A 23,822-nucleotide genomic window follows, 5' to 3' on the forward strand; every position below is an offset into this window, starting at 1 on the left:
TGTGCATCTGCCTATGATTATGAGATGCAGATGGCTCTACAGTGTATTTCTGTGTGGCTTAGAAGGAATGGGATTTTAGTTTGCAATGTAAACAAGCACAATTATCACAAGCTATTTCCAAAAAAAAAAATTCAAATTCCATCATGATACTTGCTTTCTCGAAAACATTACAAGAGACTACTTGGTCTATCTTCCACCTAAACAGCATACTTTGCCTTCATGGCAATCCACATGAGGCAAACCATTTCAAAAATCTTGAGATTCAGGGATTGCTGCAGACATGCCCCTTGGGAAACACCTTCCTATTTTGAATAGTTGGGCCTCGCCCTAAAGGTTTCCAAAGGGGACACCACTACCATTTGTACAAACTTTGATCACCTCCTCCATTAACAATTTCTGCAAAGTTTGGTCAAATCAAGCCACCAGTTTTCGAGAAGATGCAATGTGATTGGGGGGGGGGGGATCCAAAAATGCTCACGAAGACTCAGGTGCTTGCCAAAATGCCTCATCTTGTTCAAAGTGGAAACAAGTAAAGTATTGAAAACAAATTTGAATCAATTACACAAAGTTAACACAAATTTTTAATGTGACTGACTAGTTGTGAGAAAGTAGGTAATTACTGAAGTCGTCAATGCAAGATTTTCTGACTTGACTACATCATAGAACTTTTGATTGGAGAAATCATGCAAACAAGGAAAAGTAGAAATTACGCGGTGCGTAACATATGTCCCCGCCGGAAGTAGCATTTTGTAACAAAATGTGCAATATAGGTAAAAAATCAAGGTCAAAGGTCAAAGAAGTCAAAGGTCAAAATTCTGTGTAGAAGTTTTGAAGCCCTCAACTAGTGCCATCATATAAAGCAAACGGAATCGAAATCGGGTTAAAAATGGCGAAGGAGTAGCATTTCGTAGCAAAATGTACAATATAGGTCAAAAATCAAGGTCAAAGGTCAAAGAAGTCAAAGGTCAAAATTCTGTGTAGAAGTTTTGAAGCCCTCACCTAGTGCTATCACATAAAGCAAACGGAATCGAAATCGGGTTAGAAATGGCGAAGGAGTAGCATTTTGTAGCAAAATGTACAATATAGGTCAAAAAATCAAGGTCAAAGGTCAAAGAAGTCAAAGGTCAAAATTCTGTGTAGAGGTTTTGAAGCCCTCACCTAGTGCCATCACATAAAGCAAACAGAATCGAAATCGGGTCAGAAATGGCGAAGGAGTAGCATTTTGTAGCAAAATGTACAATATAGGTCAAAGGTCAAGGTCAAAGGTCACGACTGAAATTCTGTGTAGAAGTTTCAAAGCTCCCATGTAGTGCTATCATATAAAGCAAACAGAATCAAAATTGGCTCATAAATGACAGAGAAGTAGCAAATTGAAGATTTTGATCACACACGGACGCACACACGGACACACGGACGGACGGACGGACACACGGACGGACGGACACACGGACACACACACGTACGGAGCCCGTTTCATAGTCCCCTGCTCGAACTCGTTCGGCGGGGACAACAAGCTGAATCTTACTCTTGATGCGGTGGATCTCTTATTGCTGAAATGCTCTGGCCATTGGTCAAGGTCTCTGATCTGACCTGCCCTCCTTGAATACCTGGTTGCAGAAATTCCCTGAATAACTATAGGAGGTAGCAAGAACAGAGAGTGAAAACACCAAGGAAATAGTAAGAAGCTTCAGACACAATTTCTTGCATGATTGACTATCATGGGTGTGACAAACATTGAATCAAGGGCTAACAAGAATGATGAATATTAATGAGTTGAATATTCATGAGTGCACATATGACTTTAGGTATAAAGATGGACCTTGGCTGAACACAGAATCCACTCATTCAGTTTTATCCACCTGATTTTCATAGTATCACTTTGGCCATAAGATTGGGACTTTGGTTGTTAAACCCAACACTTATGTCAAAGGAAAGTACAGTATACCTGGCAAATCTTCTATCACGGTCTCATCTAAAATACAGCTAAAAACTGGTCTTATCAACATATTTAATACTCTAAATAGATGCTAACCTTGTCAGCATACATTTTACAAGTCTTCCGCAAGCCATGAAATAAGTTCCCTGCAAGATTCTGAAATTCCCATAGACCTCATTCAGAACCCTCCAAGTGATATGTATGAATCTTTCAACAGTGCTACTGCTAGAGAAATGATGATGGTAAATACTCACATGGTAAGCTAATACCAAGACAGCCACCACAGCACTGGGAAGCAATAATGTTTGGGAAAACTTCACAAGGGTCTGTGAAATAAGCACACATTGTCACTTCATAATAATAATGTTCTTTGGATATTGATACTTGGTATGGTACTTGGTATTAAATATAAATAGCAGTTGCCAACAGAGAAATTTACAACAGACAGAGTCTAATTGGAGCATTCACTCTCAATTCTCAATTCAACATGACTGCTTGGCTTTTTTAAAGTGATTTTTTTTTTTTTTTGGTATTCACTCGCAGATGGTTGTGTCCATAACATATACAAAGCGGGGTTTTTATTCACTGCAAAAATCAGTCTATGACAGCAAACTTTGACAATTTCTCTTGAAATGTATTTAACAAAATTATAGTTGAGCTTTTCAAAAAATTAATACATATTTCAATGGGTCCAATTATTTATATTTTCTTCTATTACAGCAAAGAACTAAAACAGCGAGGCTGGAAATATGTCCTGAAATTGTACTGAAGCACAATTTCACAGACGATGTTATGTATAAAGGGGGCACTGTATGACAGGCTTACCGCAGTTTGCATGTAATCAAATTCAGCAGCACAGGTGTATAGCATGGTGTGGAAGTCCTTGTAGTCAGAAAACTTGGACCTAAATAGATTGGCAATGTGAGCCTGAAAACCAAAAGAGAAGAGGACTTTAGGGAAAAGTGGCACTAAAAGCTTGAAAATTTAAAGGTTTAATCCTAATTTGCTCAGCTTTATTAGAGGCTATGAAATGGAATGAACTCATTTTATAAACTATTAAGCTATTTTCCCTTTGAATATGGCAGATACAGCAGAACAATCAAAACATGGCCTCGATTTAACACATACTAATCATGCATTACACACATCTTCACTATCATACCACAAGAGCATGATGTCCTATGCAGTAGCTGATTTTGAAAAGGGCAAACAAATATATTGTTAGGAATATTTCATTTCTTATTGGTCAGTAATGGATGTGGCCTGGACATACATGTACAATTATCCTAGCTTAATCAACATTTCCTGACTAAATTGAACACAGTATGCAAAATTTACAGGCACAATGATTTCGCACCCCTTGTGCTAGAAATGCTTTTCATTACACATCAAGATTTTAGTTTGAGAATGAGAAAGGCACTAGTCCTGAAAACCTCTTTGATTTGAATAAACATGTAACATATATCTGTGGTGTCCTTTCAGACCACATTGTATCTCTTTCCTGTACAGTACACAAAGCATACAGCAGGTGCTGTATCTGTTTAACCAATTGAGGACGAGTCCCAAGAATACTCAGGCAGGGGTCTATGGGAAATGCGTGTTGTAGCAAAGTCAGCCCGTCCTCAAGGGGTTAAAGGGAATCAGAAATTTACATCAGCATCTCTTTTCCTTAAAACAAGAGTGGATGAAACAGTCAATGCAATTTCATACTTAGTCAAAATATTTTGACACAGGGGAAAATGAAAACAGTACAGAATTTTACATTACAGCATAGTACTCTAAAAGCGGATATTTTCACAAGAGTAATTTTTTTGTGTTCGGCCAGGTAAGATGAGTTCTGTGTGTTTTTAATTCTGCAGAATCAAGACATGAACTACTGGAATATACATCGTGTAAGCAAGCAAAAACAATCATGCGCTTTTATTCGTGCTGGTTTCTGGTTGCGCAAAATTTCCACTTTTACAGTAGTCAAGAAACAGCTGTGTGGAGGAACATCACTTTAATAATTAAGACTTCCTCATCGCACACACATACACACATTCACACAATAATTCACATATTCATCTGGCTCTACTTAACCTGTTGAGGATGAGCTGATTTTGCTATAACATTTTCAATTTCCCATACACACAAGTCCGAATACACTCGAAAGTAGTCTTCAACAGGTTAATAAAAACAAACACACAAACAAATGAGGGAGAATGTTCTTACATCATCCTCTGTCCGAAGGAGTGTAGACAAGACCAGCTTGATGGTAAAGACTCCTCCAAGTAATAGGCACAACTGACACAACTGTGAGAAAACATGAAGCAATCCTATACAGTTATGACACAGTACAGTGTAGTACAACAAAAAATGTGCATTTACAATACAGACAGCGTATATACATGTAAAATGTTGTCTTTCAAATAGCGCTACGGTCACAATTAGAAGATAAACTTACTACAGACTTGATTTAACTTTTGTTGGGCTGTTTCTGTTGTAGCTGTTGTTGTTGTTTTGTTTTGTTTTTTGCTTTTTTTTGGGGGGGGGATTCTTTGAGAAAGTTTTTGCAGGGTAGGGGTAGGAAGACTGAACATTGGGACTATTGGGATTACAACAAAACATCAACTACAATGTATTTCAGAAAAAAACTAGAAATGTCGCTATGGCGACTGATGCCTCCGCCATAATGCATGATTCTCCCAATAGGTGTATAGTACAATGTCTTCACAATGTGTGATGACAGTTTCACATAACTGGCAAAATATCGAAACAACAGGTTTGTCAGAAATATCTTGAATGTTCACTTTCCACGAACTGGGTTTGCTATAATTGTCTATTAAAGAGTGCAGGTACACATATTTGGGGAATTAAAAATTTTTACTTGACTTCTGACCGACCTTATTATAAGTTTATGCACTGAGTATAATTTCTAAGGTATGAAGAAAGAGTGTAATTACAGTGCAAAATATATCTTTCTTTTTTTCATTTAAACCTGACCTTTGACCCTTAACCTTTGACCTTTGACCTTCTGGCTGGAAATTTCCAAGAGAATCTCCATTAAGTAATACATGTACATAAATTAAATTTTAAAACTAATAATGCAATCATTGCATACACTAGTATATGAGGGAATAGTAACATTTTGAGTTGACCTTGACCTTTGACCCCCTGACTATTGACCCATGACCCCTAAATTCCCTAGATAATCCCTGCCAGTCAGTACATGCATATTTACCAAGTTCCATGAAGATACATTGAACCATTTGCGAGAAAAGTGATATTGCAACATTTTCACCTAACCTTTGACCTTTCGACCTTTGACCTTATGACATGAAACTCTCTCTGGAAAATCTTTACGCAGTAGTACACGTCTACACTAAGTTTCAAGAAAATAACTGCGGGCATTGCATAGATATGGGGGAAATAGCAACATTTTTAGCATTTGACCTTGACCTTTTGACCTTTGACCTCTTGCCAATGTCACTAAAATCTACTCAACTAATTGTCCCATTATACATCATCCTTGGACCAAGTTTGGTGACAGCTGCTTCATCCAGTTTTGAGTTATCACGTAAACAGATAAATTTTAGGATTTGACCTTGATCTTTGACCTTTGACCTCTCTCCAATTTCACTGAAAAACTAATCAAGTAATTGTCCCATCATACATCATCCTCCAACAAAGTTTGGTGAAATTTACTCCATCCAGTCTTGAGTTATCGCGTTAACGGATACAATTTCATGATTTGACCTTGACCTTTGACCTTTAGCCGATTTCACCCAAAATCTATTCAAATCATTGCCCCATCATACTTTATACTTGGACCAAGTTTGGTAAAATTCCAGTTAATATTACTCAAGTTATCGCGTAAACGAAAGCGGACGGACGTACGTACGGACGTACGGACGGACGGACAACCCGAAAACATAATGCCTCCGGCACCACTTCGTGGCGGAGGCATAAAAAAACCAACAACCTCAAGCAATGTGTCTAGGAAGTTCAGAAACCAGTTGTCCCTGTAACAATAAACAATGGCTACAATCGCTCACCTGTTCGATGATGATGAAAGCATCATCATTGCCAATTTACCCTAACAGCATACTTTGTGTCCATTTTACAGCCATTAACTTGTTTAATCCCAATGATACATGTTACATGTATAATCATATAATCCTGTATAGTGGGGTGGCTTAGTGAAATTATCGTGACACGGCGGACAAAAGCATGATTTTTTCACCAAAGGTACTTCATGATGTACCTTCTCAAAAAATAGGGTGCTCCAAGAAAATTGATGCTGGGAAGGAGGTTAGAGGTCAAAGGTCAATGACCTTTATTTGTGAAATAGGTTTTTTGGCTATTTCTCAGGTCAGGAATATCCAATCTGGATAAAACTTGGCAGGAAGAATATTGAGAACAAGTAAAATATTTTGATTGAATTTGGGGTGAAATTTCCAAAGGTCAAAGGTCAAAGGTCAATGAACTTTTTCTAAAAATCATGTTTTTGTTTATTTCTCCAGGTAGGAAGATTCAATTTTCACAAAATTTGATATGAACGTTGTATAGAAGGTACCAAGAGTATAAACCAGGGGTCAAATATAATTGTTGATTTGTGCGTTGCCATGGCAACCCAAAACTAGGGTTTTTAATTGAAGTTAGTTACAGGAGGCTATTTTCCAGTTTGGAAGAGATTCCATTTGAATAGGTACAACTGATCAACGGGATGTATAGAGGTTTGAAATACTTTTCATTAGTGTTAAGTGGTATGTTGCCATGGCAACTACATATATAGATTTTGGTTAAACTTAAAGGAGACTTCAGAACTTATGAATTTGAAGAGATTTCCATCAGGGTTGGTATTATTGATCAACAAAAAAGTCGCCAGACAAAGATTTGTCACCTTTATAGCATGTGGGTTGAGTGAATGCAGCAACAATAGTAGAACACATCAGTGAGAGTTTGAGGAAAATTGGACAATCCGTTCTAAAGTTATGAATTTTTGAAGTTTCTGCTCATGCAGTCGAGGCTGGATGAGAAGACTACTATACCTTGTAATATCACATGTGTACAACGATATAAAGAATGAATAAAGAAAATTCAACATAAATTATTTTCGCTTACAAAAGGATACTCGACTTCTCTTTCAGAAGGCAGGGGGAATAATATTACCCTTGACATACGTCACTAGCAAGTCAAAGAAACTATGTGAACTTTATTCAAAAAGTATGGTTTTGTGAAATTCTCATTTCATTTTCCTTAGAATGTGCGCATGTGACATCATACACTGTGGTAGTCTTTTCATCCAGCCGCGACTGTGCAGATACCTTAAAAAATCATAACTTTTGAACGGATTGTACGATTTTTTCCAAGCTTTCTGTGATGTGTCCTACTAATATTGTTGTATTCACTGAATCCACGTGCGCATGAAGGTGGACTTGTCCTTTAAGGACAGATTCTGAAAGAGCAGACTGTAAGCTTTAAAATGATGTATCACACAATTCAAAGGGATTCCCCTAACCTATCTAAATAATAATACCGGTACTGGAAAGAAAGCACACACTCTGGATAAGTATGAACTGAGAAAAGAGGCTGCATTGTCTATTTTAGCGTTTAATCTTTACCAAGCTGTCTCATGTCATTATGTTCATCTTTTCTTCCCCCCTCCAATTTTCATTTGAGTTTGTCATTATTAATTTTTGATGATAAGAACGATGCCACAAGGCATTGTTTCTTAAAAATGCTTCAACTGCTCCTTCAGGTCCAAAATCTACATCAATATATATTATTTTCCTGATCTCCTCAACATTTTCCAAAAATAAAGCATACACCTTTTATGCATTGAGTCCTCCTTTTTGTGGATAATTAAAGGCAAAAACCCAAAATTAGTGCTTGAAAATTATTCTTAAGTGTGAGTTACGGATAGAAAGAACCTCTGTAAAAAAAAAATGAATCTGTATAATCAATGTTAAGTATTGTTAATAACACAAAATGTGAACAATATTTCTATGATAACATGTTTCCAGACTAAACCGTCCGCATTTATGCTTTAATGAGAAAAATACTGATATCTCTTTATATGTTTGCTTTGATTGCAAAAACTGTATATGGTAGGATGTCTTGTGATACAACAGGGGGGCATTTCATGAAGCAGTTTGGTCAGATATTTTTCTGACAAACTGTTACAAACTACAGAAATCCTTGCATCTGATTGGCAGAGAGCAAATTTGTCCGACAACTTGTCGGACAAAATGCTTCATGAAATGCCCCCAGACCTACACATATTATGCATAAAATGTGATATCCTGAACATTTTTTTCAAGTCACTCTCCCAAAAGTGTATATATAGGACCTTTAAGTTTTTCTTGTGTTTGTTCCTGGCAGATTACTAGTACACAAATGCTCCAATCCATGATGACCTAACGGAAATTAAGGAAATTAAAATGAATATACTGAAAACCAAAACTACAGATACTAATAACTTACTTCATTCTTCTCTCCCCACCCCACCCCTTCTTTTTGGTTTCTTGATATACTAGTAGATCTACCTGACTTTGATAATTGTCATTATGTAACATCATCTTCAATTGACAAGGCGATAAAACTTAACAATCATTTCATTATGCTGCTGGACTAATGGGGTTAGTTGAACTATATTGTTTTTAATGTGCTATACTTTTTCCTCCTATCAATCACATGTATTTTTGGGTGGAATGTATTTTGACATAAAGCATCATAGAATCAACCGCCTTTGGGGTCGGGAATTTTGTCATATCATATTGTGATTTAGATTCTGCTCTATGCCGATTTTGTTTTATTTCTATCAACTTTTTAAACTTCCCCATAGACTTTGTTCACCAGCCAACTACATCCCACCCTCTTTGGATAATGTGAACCAATCAAACATTGCTTTTACTTTTTAATAACATGTCTATACATAGCTATCAGACCAAAAATATTCAAACCGCTTTAAGTCTTTATGAGTGAAATTACAAATATCAATATATCTTTAAAAATATTCAAATTGTCTAAATTCAACTTTATCTATGAAAGCAGACTTTTAACTTTTTTAAACATTTGAATAACCCCCATAAGAAATAAGAAACATATAAAGAGGGGAGGTGCGGACTATAAAAATTGCTTACGGGAACCAGGTAATCCCTGCGCTAAACCTATGGAATTCACACAATCTTGGAGGAAACGGGTTAAATTTGTTAGGAAATATGTAGGGCAATACCCAAAACCTTAAGTTCTCAATGGAATATGCAGCTCTTCTACTGGTAAACTAGTAGTTCTGGGAGAAAAAATGAACTGTGACATAGTCCTACACCTGGCTCAGTCATTGCCCAAGATTTAAAGTATCTGAGCCAGAGTCACATGTCACTCTTTGCCATTTCTCTACAGGAGGTAGACAGTACTAAAAAAATCCTTTACAAGAAATTATATGAAATTATTCAATGAAAAGGTGCTTAAGAAAACTGGACTATTCCAACACACCTCCCTCAGGTCTGCAACACAGACTAACCACCTGTTACCATAGGAAAACCAGTAAAAATGGTGTATTACTGTAAACATGCACATAATATGTCGTATTATGGGTCTGAATTTTAAGACTAGCAACCATGTACATTGCATTGCATTGTACAGAAACCTGGCGAATGCCCTGTGTATAGTCTTTGAATTCAGACATTATTGTTATGTACAAATTAAGGGCATTTTCTCATTTTTTCTGTTAGCGGATTTCTTGGAGCACCCCCTAATTTTGATCCTCATATATATACCAATGTCTGAGGAAAAAATGACACTTTTGTCCGGCGTGTCACGATTATCAGTATATTTGTCACTAAGCCACCCCACTAGTACTCTAGCCAGCACTGACTATAAACCGGTAATGTCATCATTCAACTCTGATAGAAATCTGTATTTCAAATGCAAGTGTTTGGCGAGGACAATAAAAGAATAATCCCACATTCTGTGAATAAACTTACCCATATAATAATTCTGTATTCAAGTTTTTCCAGGAGCGGTTCCAAAAACAGAATTATCTACGGCAAGAAAAGACAAAATAAAGATACATCAATGTACATCATCAGCTTCTGAAAAATAACCAAATGAAACAATTGAAAAACAAGCATAGTTTTCCTTTTTTTTTTCAAAATCATACAAAGACAATAGATAGTATATACTGATCACAGCATAAGCTACAATGTAACCCTTTAGTCTGTACCATAATTTGGTGGATAGCCCATATTTCTTGCATTTGGTGTCTGTTTGCAAGAAAGGAAAAAATATCTGTCTCATCTTTTCTTTTAACTGTCCTCAGAAAATAAATGTAGTACTTTTTCATTGGAAAAAAAGTGAAGTAAAATTTCATTCTTGGATTGTGTTATGGTTTAAGAAAAGGGGGGAAACAGATAATATGGTAATCTGATGGGTGAAAGTTTGTTTTTCACTTTACAACATATCATATTTAGAAAGGATAAATTTCCTACCTGTATATCTTAATGATGAAAACATATGAAGCTCCAAAAGCTGGAATTGTCACTGTTAGCAACATCAGCTCTGGTGAAATGTTGCTTAATGAACTTAGAAGCCTCAGTCTTTGAGTTATTCTACCCCTTATTTGTGCATAGACTACATGCACCATACCCTTTAAAAAAAAAAGACATTTGCAATAGGGCATGTCATAGAGCAGGTTTAATTTTGTGTGGTCTGTTTTACCCCAACTTACCCAGATTGTGAGAAGACAAGATGTAAAGAAGGATGTTAGGAGCATCTCATTTCCAAATAACATGATGTAACTGACAAGCAATCCAATCTGGAAAGAAAAGAAGAATGCACTGGTGCTGTTAAGACATGGGACTTAACTGATCGATGAAAATGAAAACATGTAATGCCCAGCTTTTCTATATTAGTTATGCAATACATTGTCCTACAGCAGTGCGATATGAAATTGTATGCGATTTAAATGTCTAAAAAATGTAATTTGCCAGTAAAAACATAGGCAGCAATGACACACTATCTGGGATTACAAGTTTACACATTAAAAAAGATGTTCCATGGTACTTACATTCTAAATGGACAATATCCCCACTTTATAAAGGATTAATTTCACATCTCTAGTCACAAGGAGAATAAAAGCTACTGATGAGTCGTAGTCCAAAATGCTTCACTAATAGTGGAGCGGCATAGCCGAACAATTGTGCATTTTGTGATAAAAGCACCAAATTTCGTACACAGGTTGACAACCACGTTCAGATTATATTTAGATATTGGGCCATCGTAAATAGCGCCCTCAACGTCCATGGCAGCCATTTTTCAAAATGGCTGCCATAAATGCCATGTTTTCGTAAAATTTGCTAAGTTTAGGAGAGAAAAGTCAATAAGATTTTGGTTACAAATGGGAAATTACATTCAGAATAAATCTAGATATCGGGCAATCGGAAATAGCACCCTCAACGGCCATGGCAGCCATTTTTCAAAATGGCCGCCATAAATGTCATTTTTTCAAAATATTTGTTAACTTCAGAAGGGAAAGCCAGTAAGATTTTGCAAGCAAGTGGGAAATTACATTCAAAATGAATTTAAATATTTGGCCATTGTTAATGGCACCCTCAACGTCCATGACAGATATTTTTCAAAATGGCTGTCTTATGTGCCACTTTTTCGATGATTTTGCAAATTTCAGATGGGAAAAGTTAATAAGATTTTGCTCATAAATGTTAATTACATTCAAAATAAATCTAGATATTGGGCCATCGGAAATTGCGCCCTCAACGGCCATGGTAGCCATTTTTTCAAAATGGCCGCCATAAATGCCTTTTTATGTTCAAGAATGCAAATTTCAGAAGGGAAAGCCAATTTTTTTTCTTTTTTTGCAAACAAGCGGGAAATTACATCCAATCTAAATCCAGATACTGGGCAATTGAAAATTGTGCTCTCAGTGGCTATGGCAGCCATTTTTTTTTAAATGGGCACCATAAGTGCCACTTTTTCATTTAAAAAAATGCTAATTTCAAAAGGAAAAGTCAATGAAATTTTGGTTATAAATGGGAAATGACATTTAAAATAAATCTCGATATTGGGCCATCGGAAATTGCGCCCTCAACGGTCATGACAGCCATTTTTCAAAATGGCCGCCATAAATGCTATATTTTCGAAAAGATTTACTAAAATCAGAAGGGAAAGCCAACGAGATTTTGCAAACAGGTGGGAAATTACATTCAAAAGTAAACTTATTGGGCCATTGCAAATTTCCCCCTCAATGGCCATTCCAGCCATTTTTCAAAATGGCCACCATGAATGTCTTTTTTTCGTAAAGTGTTGCAGACGTCAATCAGAATTTCCACAAAGGTGAAAAATTACATTAAAACTGAATTTGATAATAGGCCATCCAAAAGTGCACCCTCAACAGCCATAGCAGCCAAGTTTCAAAACAGCTGCCATGGATGCCCCCCCCCCCCCTTTTTTTTTGGCAAAATTTTGCTGATGTCAGAAGGAAAAGTCAAGACTTTGCAAACAAGTTGAAAATTATGCTCAAAAATAAATTTAAGTATAAGGTCTTCTTAGAAGGCGCCCTCAAGGGCCATGCTGACCGCCATGGATGTCTGCTTCTTTCTTTTTTTCTTTGAAAGATTTGCTAATTTTAGAGAGAAAATCAATGAAATTTGTACATATGTTGAAAATCATATTCAAAAGAAAATAATATATGAGGTCATTACAAATGGCACCATCAACGACCATGGCAGCCATTTTCCAAATGGCCACTATAGATGCTATTTATTTCTTTTAAATATGATAATGCCAGAAGAAGACAATACAATTTCTTGCGCAAATTGACAAAAGACATTCAAATAAATTCAAGTTTGAATTTGAATTTGAATTTGAAATGAAGATATTGAGCCACCATTTAAACATCGTCCCCAACGGCTATGGCAGCTCTTTGTCAAAACGGCTTCCACACACTCCTTGCTTTTTCCAGAAGGAGAAAGCAATAGCATACTGCTAAACAGCCATTATATCTAATGCAATCTGATGTTCAAAGAAATTTAAATTTAAAAAAAGGTTTCATTGATGGGTTAGTTCTAAATTCATGTTTTCAGTTTGGTTCTAATTGCAGTATTTCGCGTGTGATGGCTAACAGTATGGATATCAAAGGTATGTGTTTTTATGGAAGCACAGCAAGTAAATTAACTTTTTTCATAAAATGAAAGGCCATTTTTTCGTATCTGTCTTAAAAATATTTAGGAAGTTACATTTTAGAATAGATACACGTCATATTTCAGATTCTTTAATGTCTCTGTGAGTATTCTACTGTCTTCTCCTTCTGAAGTTAAGCAAATTTTCAAGACAAAAAAAAAGAAGGGTGTATTGTAGCCAATTTGAGAAATAGCTGAAATAACCATTGAGAACACAGCTTATGATGGCTCAATGTCTAAACTTCTTTGTATGTAATTGTCAACTTGCGCAAAAAAACCGTTTATTTTCTTCTTCCGGCATTAGGACATCTTCATAAAAGAAAAATGGCATCTATGACAGCCATTTTGGAAAATGGCTGCAATTACCGTTATTAGCATTTTTTTTTCTTCTTGAAATTTGCGAAGGAACAATTTGTAGAGTTAATGCAATCTAGATATATTGTTTGATTTTAAGCATGATTTTTCAATTTATGTACACATTTGTTGACTTTTCTTTCTGAAATTACCATTTTTTAAAAACAAAATGATTATGACAATGGCAGCCATTTTGGAATATGGCTGCCATGGCCGTTGAGGGCAGTATTATAATAATCTAATACAAATATTTATTTCAAACATAATTTTCAAATTGTGTGCAAAATCTTATTGACTTTGCCTTTTTGTGAAATCAGGAAATAAAAAATAATGGAATCCATGGTGGTCAATTTGAAAAATGGCTGCAATGGCCATTGAGGGCGCTATTTACAATAATGTAATAAATAAGCGCAAGATATATTTCAAACAACATTTTTTAATTGATTGCAAGATCTTATTAACTTTTCCTTCTAGAATAAGTAAATTCAGAGAAAAAGGGGGTATTTATGGCAGCCAATTTTAAACATGGCCGCCATTGGCGTTGAGGGCGCAATTGCGATGGCCCAACATCTAAATTTATCTTAAATGTTATATCCCACTCGTTTGCAAAATCTTATTGATTTTCCCTTCTGAAATTTGTAAAATTTTACGAAAAACTGGCATTTATGGCGGCCATTTTGAAGAAATGGCTGCCATGGCCGTTGAGGGCGCAATTTGCGACGGCCCAATATCTAAATTTATTTTGAATGTTATTTCCCACTCGTTTGCAAAATCTTATTGATTTTCCCTTCTGAAATTTGTAAAATTTTACGAAAACTGGCATTTATGGCGGCCATTTTGAAAAATCCCTGCCATGGCCGTTGAGGGCGCAATTTGCGATGGCCCAATATCAGAATTTATTTTGAATACTATTTCCGACATGTTTGCAAAATCTTATTGATTTTCCCTTCTGAAATTTGTAAATTTTTACGAAAAATGGCATGTATGGCGGCCATTTTGAAAAAAATGGCTGCTATGGCCGTTGAGGGCGCTATTCACGATGGCCCAATATCTGAATTCATTTTGAATATTATTTCCCACTCGTTTGCAAAATCTTACTGATTTTCCCTTCTGAAATTTTTAATTTTTCGCGAAAAATGGCATTTATGGCGGCCATTTTGAAAATGGCTGCCATGGCCGTTGAGGGCGCAATTTGCGGTGGCCCAATATCTAAATTTATTTTGAATGGTATTTCCCACCCGTTTGCTAAATCTTATTGATTTTCCCTTCTGAAATTTATAAATTTTTACGAAAAATGGCATTTATGGCGGCCATTTTGAAAAATGGCTGCCATGGCCGCTGAGGGCGCTATTTACGATGGCCCAATATCTGAATTTATTTCAAATGTCATAGTCAACATGTGTGCGAAATTTGGTGCTTTTATCATAAAATGCACAATTCCTCTAATTTTTCAAGCTATGCCGCTCCACTATAATAATACCCTAAACTTACCCTCACAGTAGTGCTAAGAGATATTTGCAGCATCAACAAAACACTCTAGCCTTACTACACATTTCCATGTCATTTTCCCTCAGAATATAATTGTAATATGCGGAAATACTCTGTGTATTATGACATATGACTTTCATCATTCTTTCCTGGCCAAGTCCATGAGAAACCACACCAGTTGTGCAGAACATCATTTGTGTACCTTTAGTAGCAATCATGAATCCATGAGAAACATCCTCTTATACTTCAAAGTTTCTGCCGTATAATGAACACTCTACAATCATATCTGATCACTTTTACTAGTTTCTGCTGGCCTACAATAGACAGGAGTGACTTGGACCAATAAAGGTAATCACCCTAATTGTTGTACGCAAAAAAAAAGACTAAAAAAGCCCAAGAGTGAACAAAAATCACAAAGTTGAAAACCAAAGAAAAAGAAATATTCAGTAACAGGCCTAGCTCTACTGGTTTTTTGCCAATCGTTCCCTACTGTGAGATACAGAAACAAGTAATAAAAGGTGACCCCTTGGCTACTCACACTTTGACCTTGAAGAATGCACTTGACCTTTTGAGAACTGGCAAAGCCCAGCATGTAGGTTGCAAACACAGCGAGGGTCTGGAATTGGAGGAATGAGAGAGATGGAGTGAAATGGAGAAAAAGAACTATTAGTAGAGACATACGGTGCAGAGGGGCAAAGGGCATGTATTATGAAAAGGAAGTTGGAAGGAGAAATACAATTGTATATGGGAGAAAGAGAGGCAGTAACCACAGAGTAAAAACAAAACAAAAACAAAGCAGCAACAACAACATGAAAACAGCGGTGGAGGGATCACACGATATCACAATTATGAAATCATCCATCCAAATGCATGGTATAATATACTTCAGTAACTTCCTTCTGCAGATTGCTTTAGGATAATCTTGCATCTAACTCTGTCCTCACAATGGCTGTCCTACTTTGCATGTAACATTCCTGATTGGCACTGAAGGAATGGCACACAGATCTTTCCTCATGATTCGATTCGATTTGATTTGATTCCTTGCATTTGTATGTTGACAAAAAACAACAACTGGTTGTATTCTTTTTTTTCAAGGTGGAATTAAAACAAATCAAGAATCTGATGAAAACCAGATACCGCTGTTACATATTAAGCAGATGAACCTAAATATACAGTAAATCTTCACACCAAGTTGAGAAAAATCTGATTCTGAATATAAATGAACAAAGAATAGAATGATTCACTAAAAAAAGTGGATTTACCTGTGTAAGAAGAGCAAACTGAGCAAATTGCCATGGCAACATGAATCCGACCACGCCCAGACTGATGGCGATGCTATGAATCCATCCAGGCTTCTGTATTCTGTGAAGATTCATTGTCACATTTAAAGCATGTATGAAAATGCTATGCTATGCCATGTTATGCTGTAACCTATTGTACAAGACAAGAAGTCATCTTCAGATGGGTTTTTTTTTTTCAATCAGGTTCCCAGCAGAACATATCTTTCTACAGTGTCCTTTAGAAGCTACAAGGATACTGAATATACAGCAAGGATACTGAATATACAGCAGCTTCTACACAAGGGGTATCAGGGATATGCCCTTGAGTTATTGAAAGTAATACAGTGCAAGCAGTTTGTCTTAAACATTTTTGTCGGTTATGCAAATATGAATACTATGTAAATTCTTGTTATCCCCAAGAAATAAATTTGTGGGAGTTATAACTTATTGCAAAACATATCATGCAAGGCAGTAAAGTATGCCCTTGTAGAACATGATGGTCCTTGTTCATGTGACCATTTTAAAACATGGACCAAACTGACCTTGAGCAGTGATCATAGGTCGAAGTTGTAACAAATCCACACCATATTCAAACTGACTTAAAGAGACAGAAAAATCAGACAAGAAGATTGAAAGAAGTTTCATCCGAATCGGACATCACATGCAAAAAGAAGATATGGAATTCTTAAGCTTCGTTTTCATCAAGTGAATGCCTGCTGGAAGATCATCTCCCAACTCTCAGACATGTTTATACACAAAAACACTATCAAACTCCTGTTTGAATTGATGATTTTGCAACTGCAACCGTTTTCTTTCCCCTGGCAGTCATCATTGCTAGCTTAGTTACAAGACTTCCATAATTTGATGTATCAATAATGCGTATTGTAAATAAGAAAAAAAAAGAAGAAAAACATATGAATAATAATAACAACACATACATGTACAGTAAATAAATAAAAACATATTCCAAGTATTGCTTGTTTCATAATCCTATTTCTAATCCTCTACCTTAAAACATGAGTGACCAAGAACATCTCCAGCACAAAGATGGGATATGCAAAGCTTTCTCTCAAGGGAGGTGTCCACTGGACTCTGGTACACTGCCAAGATAACCATAATAAAAGCATGACAGATAACAAAACAGGCGGACAACAATAATCACTGGTCTTTGACAAGCAGGGAACGTAATCTATAAAGATTGTGGGAGAAAAGCATGTTTACACGAAATGTTCTCTTTATTCGCCCTGCAGAATTCAGCTGTAGATGCCAGAAGGGTTTAGGCATGGCAACAGCGATGTGATCAGCTAGGGGTTTTAGCATGTCACCACAACATTCTGCTTGACATCCTAAAAAGTGCAAGACATTCAAAGCACAGCACCATGAAATTGGCAACACACTGACAATAGAGACTTGTAAATTAATCAGACATGCCTACAAACTTACAAAAAATCTGGCTAAAGATTTTTTATGCTATGATCATGGCTTCTTCAATGTCATCTAATGTTCACAAATATGGTTAAGAAAGCACCATAGCACATGTAGATGTCCAAACACAGCCCCTGCCTGAAGGGACTTTAAGCTTTGCACTGGTCCATTTCATGCCCATACAATGCACATTCACACATAATACACAGACAGACTTTTTTTATGTAGATCACCCTGCATGAGTAAATTATACAGCAAACCTTGGATACATTTTAGAAGGGACGCAGAAGATACAGCTTTTCTTTATATCCATTATACACTCAGGATGTATTTTCATCAAATCAAACAGAAAAACTAAAAAAAAAAGTTCTAAAACTGTGCACGACAAAAAGGTGTTACAATGTGCCCTTATAAAATGGAGTGTATACATTGTGATGCACACAAAAAAGTTTATCACTACAAGATTCAATGAAGCAAGACCCATTCAAAGACTTGAATAATGGTTTGCAAAAGACCCCACAATGCTTTAGGCATTTCAATTTACCATTCAAATCATCTCTTTCTTTCCCCCCATAATACGTACAACATAACGTTTCCGTCCCATGGAACACAGGCCATAACTAGAAATGTCGCTACAGCGACTGGTTATACCCCCGCCAAACAACATTTCATAAGCTTTGGTCAAAAAACTGAGGAAGTAGTTAAATCCGCAAGATCTTTCCTTGATCTTCTGCCATTAATATGCCGTTACCATGGCAACGTACTTTCGGGTACTGTCGAAAAATGCGTCTTGCACATCTACAACCAAAGGCACACATCTGTACCAAGTTTCATGGAAATTGGGCAAAAACTGAGGAAGTAGTTTGCAACACAAAATTTTCCATCATTTTGGCTCATAATATGTGAGCTGTTACCATGGCAACATACTTTTTGTCACTGTCAAGAAATGTGTCATGCTGACCTATATCCTAAGACAAACATTCAATATGAATTCCATGAGAATTGGAAGAACACTGATGAAGCAGTTTTGCCATGAAGCATTTTGCCCTATATTTTACCAATAACATGCCGTTACCATGGCAACGCACTTTTTGCCACTGCGGAAATATGTGTCTTGCACATTAACATATTCAGATGAACATCTGTACCTAATTTCATTAAAAATTGATCAAAAACTGTGGGAGGAGTTCGCGACGCAAGATTTGTACCCATTTTTGCCCATAATATGCCGTTACCATGGCAACGTACTTTTGGGTACTGTCAAAAAATACATCTTGCACATCTACAACCCAAGGCACACATCTGTGCCAAGTTTTATGGGAATCGGTGGAAAACTGAGGAAGTAGTTCGCGACGCAAGCTTTGCAACGGACTGACCGCCCGACCGACCACCCGACCGCTCGACCGCCCGCCCGACCGACCGCCCGACCGACCGTCCGCTGATTCCTATATACCCCCTTCAAACTTCGTTTGGCGGGGGTATAAAAATAAATGAAGTGGGTTCAAAGGAAAAAGCCCATTAGTTTCTTTTACTATTTTTTGCCTTTGAACCTAATTCACACAAAGTCCTTGACATAATATTCTTGCAGTTGGCAAACTGACATACCTCTCCATGGTTGTAGAAAAAAGATAGCACAGTAAGAACTCCCCCGAGGATATTATGGCTCAAGTATGCACCAAAGATGAAGAGCAGAGACACAAACAAGCCATTCTCTATGAAGATCCCATTCACATAGAAATATGCCCTGTCCCCCATTCCTGCAAGAAGAAAAAAAAAGGGGGGAATTCAGTTACATCTGTACTTCTATTAAATTCAACAGAGGCCACAATCATAAATGCTGTCAGATATGAGAACATATTCATAATTATATTAAATTGATCAAAATTATTTGGAAATCTTATTTTCACAGAAATATACACTTTCTAGTGTCATAACATAAATATTTCCTCCAGAATGAATTTATCTTGAATCTTGGGTGAGTAAAGATTTGATAACCATCTGATGTTTTCATTGCAACTGATTGACAAATTGCACTACATCTGATGTTTTGTGAAGACTCCCCTTTCTGGCAGTCAATTATTAAAAGGAAGACACTGTATGCCAGTGATATGCACATTGTATATCAGTCAAACATAATAAATTGATGTAGAATATAATATGGCCACCTCCATTCCAGTGCTTTTCGATATTGATTATCTTTAGTGGCCATTTTCATGACTTTGTTTCTGGTTTGCTAGTATACATGTTTGGGAATCTATGAAACTTGTAAACAAATGTAGATTATAATTCCTCCAATCGAAGTGTAACAGATGGATGGAGAAAAAACAAACAAACAGAAAGAAAGAAAGATAATATCTAAAAGATGGAATAAATACCTTCACAGTTTAGTACCGGACTAAGCCCTCTACCTCTGTTGACTGTGTAACACTCCTTAGTCTTGATGTCCAGCAGCTTTGTGACACTTTCATATATTCTGAAACTGGCTGCCAGAAATACCTGTAAAAATGATATTTGTCTTAAAACATCAGAATCTCTTTGACAATAGTGCAACTGTTAGACAAGTTTGCAAGACTGAGGAATTTTAATCATTTAAATGTACTACAGTGTGGTCACTATGCTTACCGACAAAATACTATCAAGTTTTATTGGGTTAATTGAAAAAAAAAAAGAATATTCAAGTATTTACAAGTAAGTATAATAATTATTAAATTTCATTGATCATGGATATTTGCCATGAACATTTGACATGAGTATTCTTAGCTATATCTACTCTTTAAAATCATGGGGGAAACCCCAAAACACACACACACACACAACAGAAATGACTTCCATGTGACAAGTACCTCCACTTGAAGAGATCTTCATTTGCATTGCAGCAATGAACAATGCAAAACGTGTCACTGCATACCCTGCCAATTCATGCATGTACTGGTACATGTCAATGCCACTTTTTTAGTCACAGTTTATGGTTGCCAATGTTGCCACATGAACCTTGACTCTTAACCCGTTGAGGACGAGTCCCGAGTATACTCGGGCAGGTGTCTACGGGAAATGCGTTTTGTAGCAAAATCAGTCCGTCCTCAACGGGTTAAGTGGTAATAACAAGGTCACTACTTTTGTGGCACAGCATACAATTACATGTATACTAAAATCAATAGGGCCTAGTGCAGAATTTTGATTGGTACTACAAGAATTAGAATGTGAGTCCTCCTTTCTGCATGGGTCATTCGACTTAAATATCAACCTTCAGTCCACATTGGCAAAATGCAAACAATGGACCCACTGTTCCTTTAAAAGGTAAATCATGTCTCAGCAGTGGCAGAATTGTTACAGCAAATGCTCACAAGTATGAGATATCAATGTCTATTCATGTTTAATTGTTTCGTCAGAAGGGGCTGTGCTAAATGACAAGAGTATTAGGTCCATAGAATGCTTCCAGTAGTACATATTGCAAAATATGAACTTATGTTGGATGCTTACAATGCACGGTCATGGACTTAAAAGACTTCTGAAAAGGCAAAAACCTTTATATTATCAATATTTTGGATAATGCGATAATCCTCTTAATACTCCTAACATAGTCAATACTTACCTCTGGATAGACATTGAAACGTTTGAGTGTATTGATGGTATTGGGGTACTCGGTGACATTGTCACTCATTATGGCGTGCAGTCCCAGGCTAAAGCTCGGAGCCTTCACCATTGTCTTGTAGTAGGAAAAATATAGACCCTGCAACGTTTTGAAAAAAAAAATGAAATCATGTCACTGCCTTGGACTTTATATTGATATGAAGCAGTGGATTCTAAATACAAAACTAGCAACATATATATCACCACAATTTGATGGAAAAGTGTAGAGTATACACTGTATGAGGCAGCATTAATGATAAAAAATAATTTAGAGCACGATATTTGTGAAATACCTAGAGGACAATTTCATTGTAAACCAGATGACTGCATCATGTGATCAAGGTTTTAACACAGTTAACAAAATTTATGAATGAGGAAGTACATCAATCGAAAATAGCAGCTATATTCTACAGGCTCCTGTTTGGGACCCGGGTTACAAATGTAAACAGTCACTGTTTTTCCAGGAAACAGCCACTTTTATTGTTTCAATACACATTACTCTGTCACATAGAAACAAATAAAAGACAGACACACCTTACATGACTATTTACTACAAAGAAGAACATGTCTTTCTATCATACTGGCATAGAATTTTCTCTTCCAGTAATTTCTTTCTCTCCTCCATCTTCCATATTTTAATATTGGTCACAGACAAATTACATTTCTTTTTTTTACCCTTTTTATAGCAAAACTTGGTCCAATTGCAATAAAATCAATACTTGCACAACAGCTCTGAGTAGTACTCAGTTACACTGAAGTTTACGGCAGCAATTCCAGCAAGATAAATGCAAGCACATCATATGCATAGCAGCAGCCAGCAGGATTGAAACTTTGAATTTGGCAATCCTCTAATTTTATCTTTAGTACAGTGATATGAATTATATCAATTTGCCAGTCATTTGTATGCGTATAAGGTACAACCATTTCTCAGGATTACCTACATGTATCTTTATTATGGAACATAATGTCAAGTGCAAGTGGAATGCAGGAACAACACATACTGCAGAGCTGGGTAATTTAAGCATTTGCTCTCTTCTGCAGTCTAGGTATTGTATCCTGCTATGATATTTTATCCCATAAGACCTCAATGATCAAGAGAGTCAAGGCTTCAGTGCAAATGACGTCATAAACCTTCAACTGGCAATGGGTTACTTACCATTTCAGTTCTGAATGTCATTTCTCGCTCCAGGTCCGAAAGGTGGGAAAAGAAGCGATCGTTCTCGAACATGCTGGAGATGTGTTTTCTGTCATGATTGGATTGGCAATTTAAAAAAAAAAATCATGCATAAAAAATCTAAGATAGTATGTGATATTCTATACCTCTTCTCTACTATACTTGATTTGAATAAACAAAACTGAAATCCCATGACACGACTGACAATATTTGGGTTCAGTTTTTCTGCAAAAAAAAAAAAATAATAAAGAGCTCCCAAAAAAGCAACATTAAATTTCTATAAAAACAAACAAACACACCTTAACATGAGTATAATACATGAATATGATGACTACAAACACCAACAGGAAGCAAACAAGACTAAGAGTAAAAAAGTGTAATTTTAATCAGGTTGACTCATTTTCGTCTGGAATTAAATCAAGTATACTCGGGACTCGTCCTCAACGGGTTGATAAATCTACGATACAGAGTAGCATGAGCATTATTGACATTCTAAAGATGTGTGATTAGGTGATTGTACCGGAAAATTTTCAACAACAACATATTTGAAAGCAGTGGTTCAAAGCAAGATGTAAGAGCCCAAATTCTGAAATTGAATTTAATTCTTTTAATGAATGCCGGCAATTAGCCTCTCATTGAAAAGAGTTAATCATTAAGTTTGTTTCAAATAACACATCGCTCTGAACTGTGCAACATCTGTTTTTAATACTCATACACCAATATGGGTATATAATACATCATGCCAACAGAATTCAAATTGTTTTTATCATTTTATTATCTCAGAATGTGATACAGAGTCAAAGCTCTCCATTAGGAGTGATTTACAGAGCTCCCAAAATCATGGAATACTTCAGAGCTAAACATCATACAAGCTGTGCAAATATCAGGAGTCAGGCTTTGACCATATGCAAATATGTTTTCAGTAACAGCTGGCAAATCAGTGGATGTGGTATAATGAAGTCACAATGGGAATCTCTGATAAAAAAAAAACAATTTTTCTGTTGGTAGTAGCTGAGGTATAAGTACTTACCCATGCAAATATCCTACCAGCAAGGCTGCCATGATGCATGATGTAGCATAGCAAAGAAAAGAAAAATGGCAATCAGTTATGACATATCTCTAGACGCACATGTATTAGATTAAATCTGACAGGCAAATGTAAACACTCAAAAGATAGATCTATGTTTGCTTTTGGTGTTTATTCAGCTATGATGAATGTCAAGGTTTTGGTAAAACTAAGTTCACAGTGTATCATTAATTACTCAACTGTCTCAAGTTCTTTGACATGAAGGTAACCTGGCTACCTCAGAAGGGCTGAGGTTGACAAGAAAATAGTCCAAAGTCCTCTGTCTAGCAAG

At 36.4% G+C, this 23,822-nt stretch overlaps 1 protein-coding gene across 1 annotated transcript in view; it reads right to left on the reverse strand.

Annotated features, from left to right (window-relative positions):
• LOC139708220 (protein C-mannosyl-transferase DPY19L1-like) overlaps window positions 1–23,822 on the reverse strand; it is a 33,426-nt gene that overhangs the window by 7,765 nt on the left and 1,839 nt on the right. The window contains exons 2-15 of the mRNA XM_071620192.1: window positions 23,495–23,519; window positions 22,447–22,534; window positions 21,253–21,390; window positions 20,036–20,156; window positions 19,266–19,417; window positions 17,244–17,335; window positions 16,218–16,317; window positions 15,494–15,571; window positions 10,647–10,733; window positions 9,904–9,960; window positions 4,148–4,228; window positions 2,762–2,863; window positions 2,191–2,262; window positions 1,526–1,632 (exon numbers count right to left, since the gene is read on the reverse strand). Coding sequence (XP_071476293.1) covers window positions 1,526–1,632; window positions 2,191–2,262; window positions 2,762–2,863; window positions 4,148–4,228; window positions 9,904–9,960; window positions 10,647–10,733; window positions 15,494–15,571; window positions 16,218–16,317; window positions 17,244–17,335; window positions 19,266–19,417; window positions 20,036–20,156; window positions 21,253–21,390; window positions 22,447–22,534; window positions 23,495–23,519 — 1,300 coding nt within the window. The remainder of the gene's footprint in view (window positions 1–1,525; window positions 1,633–2,190; window positions 2,263–2,761; window positions 2,864–4,147; window positions 4,229–9,903; window positions 9,961–10,646; window positions 10,734–15,493; window positions 15,572–16,217; window positions 16,318–17,243; window positions 17,336–19,265; window positions 19,418–20,035; window positions 20,157–21,252; window positions 21,391–22,446; window positions 22,535–23,494; window positions 23,520–23,822) is intronic.

This window comes from Diadema antillarum, unplaced genomic scaffold (genome assembly GCF_040938485.1).
Source record: "Diadema antillarum isolate AM-2024a unplaced genomic scaffold, OU_Dant_1.0 seq00001319_RagTag, whole genome shotgun sequence".
NCBI lineage: Eukaryota > Metazoa > Echinodermata > Echinoidea > Diadematoida > Diadematidae > Diadema > Diadema antillarum.